Here is a 13200-nt window from a genome sequence, read left to right as displayed (position 1 = left end):
CCAACTCCTATTGAATTTCCGTAGCATGTGGACACATAACACTTCTTAAGGCCTCTTGAAAAGCCTACCCTAACGTTACAAATGTGGTGTTAATAACATCAGGTGGGATTAGAGAACTAGACTTTTAGCTCTCCAAGGAAGAATCTGTCTTTACTGTTTTGTTCAGTGTCCAGCACAGTGGGATCTTGATCCTGACTGGGGTCTTTTGACATAACTGTAATGGAAGCACTCAATAATAATAATAATCCAAATGTCCTATTTGTTACCTGTCACCATATGATAAGATAGTCTCCTTTCAGTTCAGTTTCTGAGCTGGGTCAATGAAACCAACCAGACTCCAGCTGATGGGAACAACTGCAGCCAGAGCAGGGAACTTTGGACATTAAGAGAACTTTCTATAGTTTTGACTGGACTTGTACTGATTGGCTGTTTTGTTCCAGCCCTCGGTCTCTTCACCTCAGCTGCACCCCATACATTCTCCTTTTAGTCCTCTTCTCCCTGCCCCCCATCCCTTTCTCTTCCCTTCTTCTTTCATTTAGCTTATTCCTTCTAATTAAACCACCCCCAAACTCAATCTCTTGTTACAACACAATATTTCTTCTTTTTTTCTTTAGCCTATCACATGGAAAGAATTTGCTAATATCCATCCCTTTGTGCCTCTAGACCAGGCTCAAGGGTACCAGCAACTTTTCAGGGAGCTTGAGAGGGATCTGTGTGAAATCACAGGCTATGACAAAATCTCCTTCCAACCAAACAGGTAAGGGGTCTTTCACTGGACATCTGTTTGCCTGATGTGGCTTATCAAAAAATTCATCTCTGCTTCTAGAAAATGGTTTGCTGTCAAAGGTTTGGAGACCAGGGTTCACTCAGACATCTTTGACATGGTACACACCATCAATCCATGTGGAGCCATCTCTGCTGCAGCTGCTAGCCCTAACACCTCTCCTGCTGAGTTTGTTCCATGCTCAGCCCCTGTCTTTCAGCTGGGCCCACCCAGGTGCTGTGTCCCTCTATATCCCTGAGAGGGTGCAAAGGCTGCTGGAAGTGGAGTGAGGTTAGGCAGGCTCCTGAGGGGAGCCCTGGTGCAGGAGGCAGCCAAACAGCAGCAGCAAGGAGGAGCACTACCCACTCAGGTATGGTCCCACCAGACCTCCATCACAACGGAGGAGCTGTGGGGCCAACCTGAGCAGCACTGCAGCCCCCATGCACCATTTGCAATATCACTCACTCAGTTTTGCATCCCCTCCACCCCATCATAATGGAGGGCTGACGGGGCCAAACCTTAGTAGGCAGGGAGATGGCCAGTGCTGTTGCTCCTCACCACTGCCAATGGTACATACTTTGAATATGACTGTGGGCACCTGATTAGATGGGATCTAAGGGTAGCTTCTCCTTCCACAGCTATACCTCCTGAGTGCAAGACGAGTGCACTGAGGCTTGACTGTGACAATATTGTTAGAGAATCTTAATCTGATTGGCATTGTTTTCTTCTAAAAGTTTGAGGGTCAGGAGAGTGAGAAACCAATCTTACCCTTCCCCACCCCTTCAAGTTCACTTTACTCATTTTGAGTTTCTCTTTTGTTTGTAATGCTCTCCTCTTCATTTTTCGAGGTAGAGTCTTCCTCCTGGTTAGTCATATGGATGAGGCGGCATTGGGCTAGATGGAACTGCTGCTATTTGAAGCAGCATCTGAAGATATCTGCGGAGGTGGTGGTGCTTGGGAGAGACTATCATACAGGGCTAAGCGAATCGCACTAGTCTCTTTTCTTTGATCATTTAAAGGAGCAAGGGTTGCTTACCAAATCCCAATAAGTTTTTTATTGCTGGCAATAAGTAGAGGTGAGCACACAGATGATCATGTTGCTTTGATGGAATGAGAGCGGGGGAGCACAATGACAGGTGTGTATTGGCCTTCTGATCACTCCAGGTGGACTATCCTACCCCTTTCCTGAACTACCTTGGGTTTCTCTCAGGCAGAATTGGGGCACTTTATCCTGTTTTCCCTTGGCCCCATGATCACTGTTGGTACCTGTTGCTGCTTGAAGCAGTCGTGTTCTCAAGCAAATACTGCCTCAGTGCTGCTGCTATCATTTCTGATAGCATTAACAGGAGAAAGGGTCTTTCTAGAATCAGTAAAGTATATATATAGAGAGAGACATAGATTGGGGCCTCCAAATTATCTAAAATGAATTAAGACAAAGATTGACCTGTCACTCAAATTGACCCTCTCATCTTGGAGATAAAGAATCTCAGACACACTTGAATACTTTGTTCATTGAAATAAAAGGATAACATCTAGCATACAGATGATGAATTCTTTCTCAGTGTTCTGAACATATCTTTTCACTTCACAGGTGATCTTGATCTTCATAAACTTTTGGTCCCCCCACTCCCAATCCCACATATTGGCCTATTCCTTCTGAGAAGACAGTTGGATGTGATTCTTCCCTAGGTTGGGTGGAGGCAATTGAGTAACATGAAGTGCTTTAATTCCTTACAACCCACCTGAGCTGAGCACTGAAATGTAACATCCCTTAATTTCTGTCCACTGACAAAATCACCATGGTCTGATTATACTGTCTAATAGTGCAACAAGCTGCCATGAAGGGAATAATACTGAGGCCAGAACCTGGTGTCTGGGCTTTTGGGAGCTAGCTGTTGAGGCAGTTCTGAGAAGCACATCTGCAAAGCTTTTGGAGTAGTGCTGTTTTGAATACTGTTGTATCAGCCAGCAGCTATGTAACTTAAATCCTTGTGTAAAATGCTCTTCATTAATATGCAAGTTTAATGAAGGCTAGAGAATGTCTAGGGTTTTACTGTAGTATTCAGTGAAATATAGCACAGATAAAATAGTTGAGTACTGTTATGACCCTATGTATTGGAACTATAGTCACTCATTTCATGCCAAATCTACTGAAATGATGTCTTCTGCCTCTTTAAATGACTGTAAAGTGATTCCAGTTGCTGGATGTCTGTTATGTTGTAATCCTTTATCCAGGCTTTCTGTTCTTGATGGAACGGCATCTTTGTACCAGCTGTATCTTTTTTCTGCTAGTTAAATTAGTATTATGTGGTTAGAAATGGCGGATCTATTAAATACGTACAACACTGTTGCAGTCCTAATGTTGATAGAATATAAATTATAAATGATATCACTATAATATGTTTTGCTTAGTATGGATGATAAAGCATGTGCAGTTGTCTTGTATCTCCTGTGTGTGTGCAGCTTAACATATATTGTATTTGTTCTTTATAACCTACTAAAACTTGCTCAAAGCCACAAAAAATGGCTTGAGCAAGAATGGTTTTAATATTACATACAGTACTACACTGACATTCTGGTTCATACCTTATCATGGGCTCTGTGTTCTTCTTGCAGTGGAGCCCAGGGTGAATATGCTGGATTGACTGCAATCAAGGCTTACTTAAATGCAAAAGGAGAACGTCATAGAAGTGTAAGTGTGAAAATGTGTATGAGACATAACTCTTTCTGGAGCAAATGGTTTAGAGCATATGTTCTAGAGGAAGAATGTTCCAATGGTTAGGTTGCTAGCCTGAGATTTGAGAGACCTAGGTTCAGTTCCTTGCTCTGTCAAAGACTTTCTGTGTGATGCTGGCCATGTCACTTAAGCTATGCCTCAGTTCCCTATGCACAACAAAGGGTGACAGCACTTCCCTACTCACAAGGGTGTTGTGATGATAGTCACACAATTGTTTGATGTATTGATCAAATACTACAAGAATTGGAAGCATATAAGTACCAATGGCAAGTCTGGGGTTGACATTCCTGGACACGGAAAGTTTCTTTTCCCAACACAGAACATCAAAACAAGCTTCCCCTCACTGCATCATTAATGTGCTTCAACAATTGCCTAGAGGGGAATGAAGAGGGTAACTCAGCCCCCCAGGTCAATTTAGTCCTTGCCCATTCTGTGTCTGCTAGTTGTACCATCTGGGCTGAACTTAAACTGGTAGTCTGGAGGTGAAAGGTTCAGTATTTTATTACTAATCTGAAACTTCCAGATCCCTGGGACACAACTTGTTAGCCTTACTGTCTTAACACTACTAAAATTGAGCATTTTAAAGTTTGAGAATATAACATAAACTTAATCTGCCCACCAAAAGAATTCCTTCCTGTCATCATATCGCCTTAAATTGATATACTAATGTTTCTTTCATAGAATTAAAGGGGAAAATCCACTACTTCTTAAGGAAAATATCTTTTGTTTTAAATAGTGGGCAATTATTTATCTGTAGAAATAAATCTAATAAGCAAGTTACAATGTTATCTCAGAGACTCAATGGGGTATGTGAAAGAACATGAAAAACAGCTAACCAACATAGCAGGCATCTTTTTAGAAGAACATTTTCTCATCACATTTAGCCATTATGTCTGAACAGATTAAAAAAAGATCCCCTGTAGTGTATGGTTAGTTTTAGAAGAAATGCTATGTTAAATTGTTAACCATAGCTTTAAGTATGAACTGGATTGGATAGTGTAGTGTTTTAAGGAGACAAAGGATGGGAATGGTGGTAATGAAGTCCACATCTGAGAGGGTTGCAACTTCCTGACCAGATGTAGATGAGGGTGAAAAAAGCTGACCTGCTCACTCCTATTAGACCCATGGTTCTTAACCTTTTCCATACTGTGAGCCCATCTTAAAATAGAACGTGTTTTGGGACTTCCCTCCCCTCAAGCCATAACAGAAGGGGCAAATGGACCTTGAACTTGGTCTTAATCCCCAGGCTGAGAAACCATATACTATGACTTCTCAGAGCAGCTGGAAGTCTAAGAAGAGACTTCCCTCCCCCACCCATTGTGAATTTGACTGACAGACATCAGACATGCCCTCGGTCCTTGGTTTATCCTGTGGCAGTTCCCCCATCCTAGCCATCACCTCAGACTCCCCTGAATTGAGCCTCAGCCACTCACTCTCTTACCATGCACTGAAATACTTAACCACACAGTCTGAGTGAGATAAAATGGAAAGAAAAGTATAATCATATTGAAAACACTCATGCCTAACTAACCCAACCTGAAACAGGACAGGTAGTAGGGTGAAACGCCATAGTAAAGAGCCCTTAGAGCAGAGGGTTACCCTCTGGGATCTTTGTAGATTAAACAAACCACCGCAAAGCAATAATCAGTCATCTATTGTTCAGGCTTGCTAGTGAGTGAACCAGTGGTATTGAAGGCAGCTGATAGATTTATCCATGCTAATATTAGATTTAATATCAGCATGGATACCTGAATTTCATCTGTCACCAGAGGAGACAATAATTTAACTCAGTCTCAGACTTTATTTTCATGAAAACTTACTCAACAGGAGGTGAAGTTAAAATGAAATGTGAGTATTAAGATTGCTATCTTGCTGTTATCCTTTGCTTTTCTTCTGATCGCTTTCTGTTAGAGAATATATGCAAGCCAGTTCTCTGTACACTTCTGACTTCCCTCTATGCACGTAAGTATCCAGGGACGATGATAGTTGTGCAGACAGCTTTCTGAAGGAGCTTCCTTTCTAAAGTTATTCAGATCAGCAGGTGCCAAGAATTAATGAAATCAAAATAATGTTGCAATAAAATGATTCTGGCAGTGCATTACAGTGTGAAATACACTAATGTTCTTTAAAATTGTTTTTTTCCCCTGTTGCATATGGGCATTCTTCACTTGGTATAGCTCAGTCTTTGATGCAGTTCATGGTATGATAGCTTTAATTCAGAATTGCTGTTTTGGGGAAGCGATAACTTGACAGCAAAAAGCTGTATCTCATCTTGGTTGGACGGAATATTCGTCAACTTTTTTCTTTATCTCAGGATTTCCATGGATTTAGGAGATTATATATCAGATCATTTAAGTAATGCTAACATTCATGTCACTTGATAATGGATCCCTCAGTGAGGGATAAAATTATTTATTTTTTTCTTCTGTGTCTGGAAAGAAGCTAGGTACTGAACTCTGTGGAGTTCAGTATTCAAAGATAGCTGATGCCAGGCTTTCAGGTTAGAACAGAGTTCAAGAGGAGAAGAGACAGCTTGTCCGGGTCTGACTTTGGCAGTAGGATGCCTACTATATTTTCTTAGAAACTTTAGTATAATGAGAAAGGAAGCTTTCGCTAAGATTAGAAAAACTTCATCAATTGAAATTAACAGTTGGGCTACTTTGAAACTTGTTACACAGTAGGGTCAGTCTCACATTGTTCGTCTTTTATATAAAGGTGCTTCAATGCTTACATTACTTCAGCAAGCCTAAGACAAGTGTTTCACTTAAACATACACACAAATTGTCTTCTTTCCACATAATCCTGTGCGCTTAATCCCTTCCCAATTCCTATAAAAACTGGTACTGGATCTTGTCTACAGCTACCCTAAAGTTCAAATGTGATGTGCACTGCAATGGGGTAGCTGGCTTTTTGCAGTGGCTGAATGTGAAAGCAAATGAAGCCTGACCAAAAGCTCTCTTCAGAGTAAGCCTCCTTTTGATTTGGTGCCCCCTTGTGAGGAAAATATTCTGAAAGATGCAAGCAGCAATCATGCTTAGTCATTTACACTTTACACCAAATGGGTGTAAAACACTTATCAAGTCAAAATGTCACATTCTTCTTTGAGTGCTTGCTCATCTCCATTCCTCTATAGGTGTGTGCATGCCTCCGTGCACAGTTCCTGGAACTTTTTTCCCCTTAGCAGATCCCATAGGGCCATCTCCGACACCCCCTGGAGCCCTGCTCACATGCTGCCAGCCCTATACCCCCTCAGTTCCTTCTTTCCGCCTCTGATGGTTGCTGGAACTAGCCTTGCTCTCAGCAAGTAGTATTCCCCTTGTTTGAACTTATTTGTTATTCTAAGTTAGTTTTACTTAGTTAGAGATAAGGCAAGTCACTGCGGGGACTAAGAGCGGTCGGGCTATGCCCCGTTCACCGGGATTCAAGCCATGTGCCTCCTGCGGGAAGGCTTTCCCGCTCAGCAACCCACATGACCGCTGCCTTAAGTTCTTGGGGGAGGCATACAGAAAAGAAAAATGTAAGATCTGCAGGGCTTTCAAACTGAGGACCCAAAAGGATCAAGAAATCTGGTTGAAAACCCTGCTGATGGAGGCAGCGCTCTGCCCAGCGTCCAAGCCGGCCTGCTCCATCTCGGCACTGAGCATGACCTCGGTGCAGAGTGCACCGCTGGCACCGGCCTCAACTCAGCACCGTGCAACATCGCTGGCACCGAAGAGGAAGAAGTAGTGCGCGGAGCGCAGACACTCCCCTGCACCATCAGTATGGGCAGGATTGAGCACGGAGATGCATCGGACCTGGCCCATTGAGTCTTCTCTGGTACCTGCATCTCCAGTCAGGGAGCCTCCCCTGACTCCTGGGAGTGGGAGAGTGCCCCTGCTGACGCCATTGATGCCGGAGGCTTTTCAGGCAGCAAGAGCCTTGTTGGCCTTGCCTACGCCTCTTCTGCCCCCACTTTCCACCGAGGGAGAAGGGGCCGGTGTCACGGGGGAAACCCATATTGGTTCCCCCTGAAGGGTGGTGGAGATCCCTGGTATGGGGAGGAAGATCTCCCACCGGACGGTTTCCAGGGGTAGAGCAGAGACGCTCCCCCAGCAGTCGTTTCAGGTTAGTGGCGTCAAGCCGACCTGCTTCGACACAGGACGTGGAGTCTCCCTCTCCCTGGCATTGATCCCTGGCACTGGAGGCAGTGCTTGCCAGGAGGCAGCACTGGTCGAGGCCTGCCAGGCGGCGCTCGGACAGCTCCCATTCCAGTTCCCCTGCACCAAGGAGTTCACCTGCACCAAAGCAGCACAGAACCCAGTCGCCATCGGAGGACCCAGCACCGCGTACACAATGCGGAACCTGGTCGCTGGAGTCCAGCTCAGCGCTGAGGAGTTCGAAGCAGCGCCGACCTTGGTCACCGAAAGGGTTTGCAGGACCGCAGGGCAAGCGGCACCAGAAATCTTCGGTACCGAGATGATGCTCTGGTACCTCTGGCTCTTCGGAGTGCACCTCCGTTTGTCAGCACCACTCGTGGCGTTGTAGCCAGTCCTCATCGTCCTCCAGCTCGGAGTCGTCGAGAAGCCGGTCCCTAGCACAGAAGGACGCCCAGGACTGAGGACGTGCACGGCATCACCGGTCCAGTGGCTCAGGGTCTCCCAGGGAGGACAATCATCGGGAGAGCTGACGTCCCCACAAAGCGTCAGAGCCTGTGGCGCAGTCAGTCCCGGGTTGGCCCCAGGGTCAGTGGCTGCAACAATGGCCTTATTGGGCCCCATGGGATATCCAGATGGGGCCAGGGGCCCGATCCATCCTGTCATTGGGGGTACAGTCCATGCCTCAGGCACAGGAAAAGGCCCATAGACACCACTCTTCAGATGAGGAGTTGGACCCCATGGAGGGACCCTCAAAGGGTGCAACCCTTTGCCACGAGGGGGCGCACCAACAGGATGCAGTCTTCTCCCTCCTCACCAGATGAGGCAGTCTCTCAGGACCACTCGGCGCCACTGGAGGATTTCTGGGCACACCAAGAGCTGCTTAAGAGGATGGCCTCCAACTTGGGGCTGGAGGTGAAGGAGTTAGAAGAGATCGAAGATAGCCTCTTTAATGTGCTGTGTTTAATGTGTTGGCAGCTGCCCCAGCAAGAGTGGCCCCCCCAGTCTACAAAAGGGTCTTTAAAATTGTAAAGCCCCTGTGCCAAACCCCTTCCTTGGTTGTCCCTACGTCAAAGGTGACCGAGAAAAAGTATTATGTCCTGGCCCAAGAGTTTGAGTATTTGTTCACTCACTCTGCTCTGGGAACCCTGGTGATATACACGGCTAACCAGAGGGACAAGCAAGGTCAGCCAGAGTCCACTCCCAAGAGCAAAGACAATAAAAAGCTGGATTTCTTTGAGAGAGAGGTTTATTCCATGGCAAGCCTGCAGTTCAGGATTGCCAACCATCAGGTCCTCCTGGATAGATATAATTTCAACCTGTGAGACTCCCTCAGTCGGTTCGCTGAGGCCCTGCCCCAGGACCTGGCTGCAGACTTTAACACCGTCATGGAGAAAGGAACCATGGTGGCTAGGGTAGCGCTCCAGACATCCTGTGATGCTGCTGACTCGGTGGGCAGGGCCATAGCCTCTGCCATCTGCATGAGAAGGTGCTCGTGGCTGCAATCCTTGGGCCTGTCCCAAGAGGTGCAGCAGTCGATTCAGGATCTCCCCTTTGATGGGTCGGCTCTATTCTCTGACCAGACCGATGCGAAGCTGCACAGTCTGAAGGACTCCAGGGCCACACTTCGCTCCCTGGGCCTGTACACGCCCCAGTTTTCCAGGCGTCAGTCACGGCCCCAGGCGCAGCAGCAGCCAAGGCCTCCTCCCAGGCCTTTTCAACCCTATAGGAATAGGGATAAGAATAGGGAGTTCAGAAGGAGAAACCAGCCCCCCAGCTTCTCCTCAGCTCCCCAGCATGGACCCCCCAGGAGGTCGGGCAACCAGAGGAGACAGTTTTGATGGTGTGCCTGAGGGTGGACCTATTCGCGTCAACCTGAAACATGAAGTGCCCGAGGTTCTGCTCGCTCCGGGGTCGCAAGACTGGGTCGATTTCCAACGCATTCCTCATCAACTGGACGGAGACCCTCATGTATGCATTCCTGCCCACTCTGCTTCTGTCCAAGGTCCTGCTGAAAATAAAAAGAGATAGGGCAGACGTTATACTCATCGCTCTGGCCTCGCCGAGGCAGCACTGGTTCAGCATGCTGCTGGACCTTTCGATCGCCCCACCCCTGCAGCTTCCGAGGCGACACGACTTTCTCTCCCAGGACCATGGTCGCCTGTTGCACCCGAACCTGGACTCCCTGCACCTCATGGCCTGAATGCTCTGTGACTGACTGAAGGAGAGAGTGTGCTCAGTGCAGGTCCAGCAAGTCCTGCTTGGCAGCAGGAAACCTTCCACACAGGTTGTGTACCGGGCTAAATGGAAACAGTTTACCTCTTGGGCAGAGTCCCGGGGCATTCTACCCAGCGTCTCGCCTATACAGACGATCCTAGAGTACCTGCTTCAGCTAAAGCTCCAGGGTCTAGCGTTGGCCTCACTGAAGGCTCACCTGTCGGTCAGGTTCCTCAAGAGAGTGGAGAGGCTTTATTTGCAGGTCCGTGACCCGGTGCCTCCCTGGGATCTCAACCTGGTCCTCTTGAGTCTCATGGGGCTCCCCTTTGAACCCATCGTTTCATGCCCTCGCCTCATGCTTTCATGGAAGATAGCCTTCCTGGTGGCCATTACCTCAGCTACGAGGGTCTCCGAGATTACGTCCTTGATATTGGAGCCCCCTTATATAGTGCTCTATAAGGATGAGGTGCAGTTGAAGCCGCATCCAGCCTTCCTGCCCAAAGTGGTTGCCCAATTTCATTGTAATCAAGATATTTTTCTCCCCGTGTTTTTTCCCAAACCGCACGGTTCGGGGGAGGAGAGGCGATGGCGTTCGCTGGACGTGAGACAAGCCCTGGCCTTCTATATCGAGCGTACAAAGCCGTTTCGGAAATCGATGCAGCTCTTCGTCACAGTGGCTGAACGGATGAAGGGCTCACCTGTCTCCACCCAGCGCATCTTCTCGTGGATTACATCTTTCATCAAGTTCTGCCAGGAGCAGGCGAGGGTGCCGCCTCCAGGAACCATCACAGCGCACTCAACCAGAGCTTAAGCCTCGTCTATAGCCTTCCTGGAGAGAGTGCCCCTGCAGGACATCTGCAAAGCCGCCATCTTGTCATCGGTGCATACCTTCACGTCCCACTACGCCATCGTTCAGCAAGCGAGAGAGGACGCGGAATTCGGCAGAGCGGTGCTGAGAGCAACTCACAGGTAACTCCTACCCACCTCCAAAGGTATTGCTTGTTAGTCACGTATAGTGGAATGGACATGAGCAATCACTTGAAGAAGAAAACAAGCTTACTTACCAGTAACTGATGTTCTTTGAGATGTGTTGCTCATGTCCATTCCACAGCCCACCCCCCGTCCCCACTGCTGGAGTTGGCAGAAAGAAGTGACTGAGGGGGCGTAGGGCCGGCAGTGCCTCATATACCGTGGTACTCCAGGTGGCTCCAGAGCTGTCCATACGGGATCTGCTAAGGGGGAAAAAAGTCCCGGGAACTGTGCACGGAGGCGTGCGCACACCTATAGTGGAATGGACATGAGCAACACATCTCGAAGAACATCAGTTACTGGTAAATAATCTTGTTTTCTATACCCACTTTGTAATTATGCAGCACAATTGTAAATGACTATATAGGGTGCAATACAGTTGAGAATGGGCCCCTTATATTCCTTTCAGCACACCTGTGGAGATGTTAAATGTCCCGGGGAGATATTAATATGTCACTTCAAATAGGACTGTTATCTTGGAGCCATGGCAGATTCTCTTATTAGGTTTATCTTTTCACTTTTAAAAAATTGGCCATTTTTATTAACATTTGTTTTGTAATTATATGGTGTAAAAGCAAAAATATTTAATACTGCAGAACTTCATTTAATTTGAAAGCATGTTACTTGTTGACTGTAAGGCACTTCATTATGAGCTACTTTAACTCAATTTAAGTAGCTTTATTTACATACTAATTTTAGATATAAACTTAATCTGTTAATCCAGTGTTGAGGTTTACAAGAGAGGTATTACTGTGGGCATGGGCTGGGTCACTTGCAGGTTTAAGATAGTATAAATGGTGATTTCTCTGTAACTTGAAGTCTTTAACCATGACTTGACGACTTCTGTAACTCAGCTGGAGGTTAGGGGTCTATTTCCAGAGTGGGTAGGTGATTTTCTGTGGGTTGCAATGTGCAATAGGTCAGATTAGATCATGATCTTCTGATCTCAAAGTCTATGAGTCAGTATATGCAATTTTCCAAAGATTTCTCTGTTGCTTTTAGATGCCACTAGTCTGTAAAAGCTCTGTCTTGCATCCAGAGATCAAAAGTAGAAATGACTAGGAAGTGTGAATTGGGAGGTACAGTGGAGAGCTTTTCAGGCTTCAAATGCAATTTAAATTAGGATATGTTCACTCCAGGTGGTATTTGTATATATAGAGGCTGACTAATGTCTCCAAACTAGTATGTAATAAACCATTCCTTCTGAGATGAAATGCAAACACGTGCAAGTAGAAATTTATAATGGAAGTGTTCTTCAAAAGTGCACATCAGTGTGAGGAATACTCAGTAAATGAACAGTTAATGTGGTAATGAGTTTTGGATGCTGCAATTTTATGTGAACATTTTCTTGTCTGAAAATTGTTACATTCTTGCAATACAAATGGTGCCTGGGTGGGGGGAATAGATTTCTATTTGTCTGTACCTTTCCTGGAGCTCTGGTAATGAAATTGCATGTTTTGATAGGTTTTACTGCATTGGGATTTCATGGTTAGTCAGTATAATTAGAACTTACTTTCCCCCACCTGCTCAGATTTGTCTTATTCCTAAATCTGCTCATGGTACCAATCCAGCAAGTGCCCAAATGGCAGGGATGAAGATCCAGCCAGTCGAGGTGGATAAAAATGGAAGCATCGATATTGCCCATCTAAAGGCAATGGTGAGTGTCACATCTGCTGTTTATTTGGGGGGGGGGGCACTTTCTTCCTTCCTTCGTTAGCAGCTGTATCACATTTTCTGTAATGTGGGGAGATGGTCAAATTAACAATAGATACCTGCTTTAAAAGAAGAATAAATCCTTCTTCTTGCTATCTGAGACACAAGCCACTAAACTTGTAAGCTCTCTTTAAATTTGGGGATTCTTTGTGTAGAAATGGTTGAAAGAGTCTGTACACTGTAGCTTCTTTCATGACAGAGTTGGGGGTTATTTTCCTTTTCTGTTCAGTATCTGAAGTGAATGAATTTGTAGCTGCACTTTAATCTTTACCTACTGAAGAGCAGTCCCACCTCTGCTGCTAAGATGTTGCTAGGCAACTTCCTTTGCATCTCTGAATAAATTGGCTGCAGATAAAACTAAAGAAATAGCAGAACACATTTTAAAATATTTTTGAGTTGTTTGGTATGGAAACAATCATTGCATCGCTGCCAGTGAGAAAAAAAGACTGACTTACATTTTCTAGGAAATTTTGTTAATCAGTGAATGCAGCTTGTTTAAAATATCTCTCAAATGTGATGAAGTTTATGTTTCTAATTCAAGGGGTTGTGCACATATGCAGTCCACTGTAGATGTATGTGTGCCCTATGAACGTGAGTTGGAGACTTTT

General features: G+C 45.8%; 1 protein-coding gene across 3 annotated transcripts in view; it reads left to right on the top strand.

The window, feature by feature from the left end:
* Window positions 1–13200, top strand: part of GLDC (glycine decarboxylase) — an 89722-nt gene that overhangs the window by 54181 nt on the left and 22341 nt on the right. For all 3 annotated transcript variants that reach the window (XM_067553075.1, XM_067553076.1, XM_067553077.1), the window contains 3 exons: window positions 615–757; window positions 3380–3455; window positions 12411–12536. In XM_067553075.1, the coding sequence (XP_067409176.1) occupies window positions 615–757; window positions 3380–3455; window positions 12411–12536 (345 nt within the window). The remainder of the gene's footprint in view (window positions 1–614; window positions 758–3379; window positions 3456–12410; window positions 12537–13200) is intronic.

The sequence above is a fragment of the Emydura macquarii genome, unplaced genomic scaffold (genome assembly GCF_026122565.2).
Source record: "Emydura macquarii macquarii isolate MOO-44397 ecotype Brisbane River unplaced genomic scaffold, CSIRO-AGI_Emac_v2 contig_1451, whole genome shotgun sequence".
Taxonomy (NCBI): domain Eukaryota; kingdom Metazoa; phylum Chordata; order Testudines; family Chelidae; genus Emydura; species Emydura macquarii.
The sequence above is the reverse complement of the archived record's forward strand: the minus strand, read 5'-3'. Positions and strand labels throughout refer to the sequence as shown.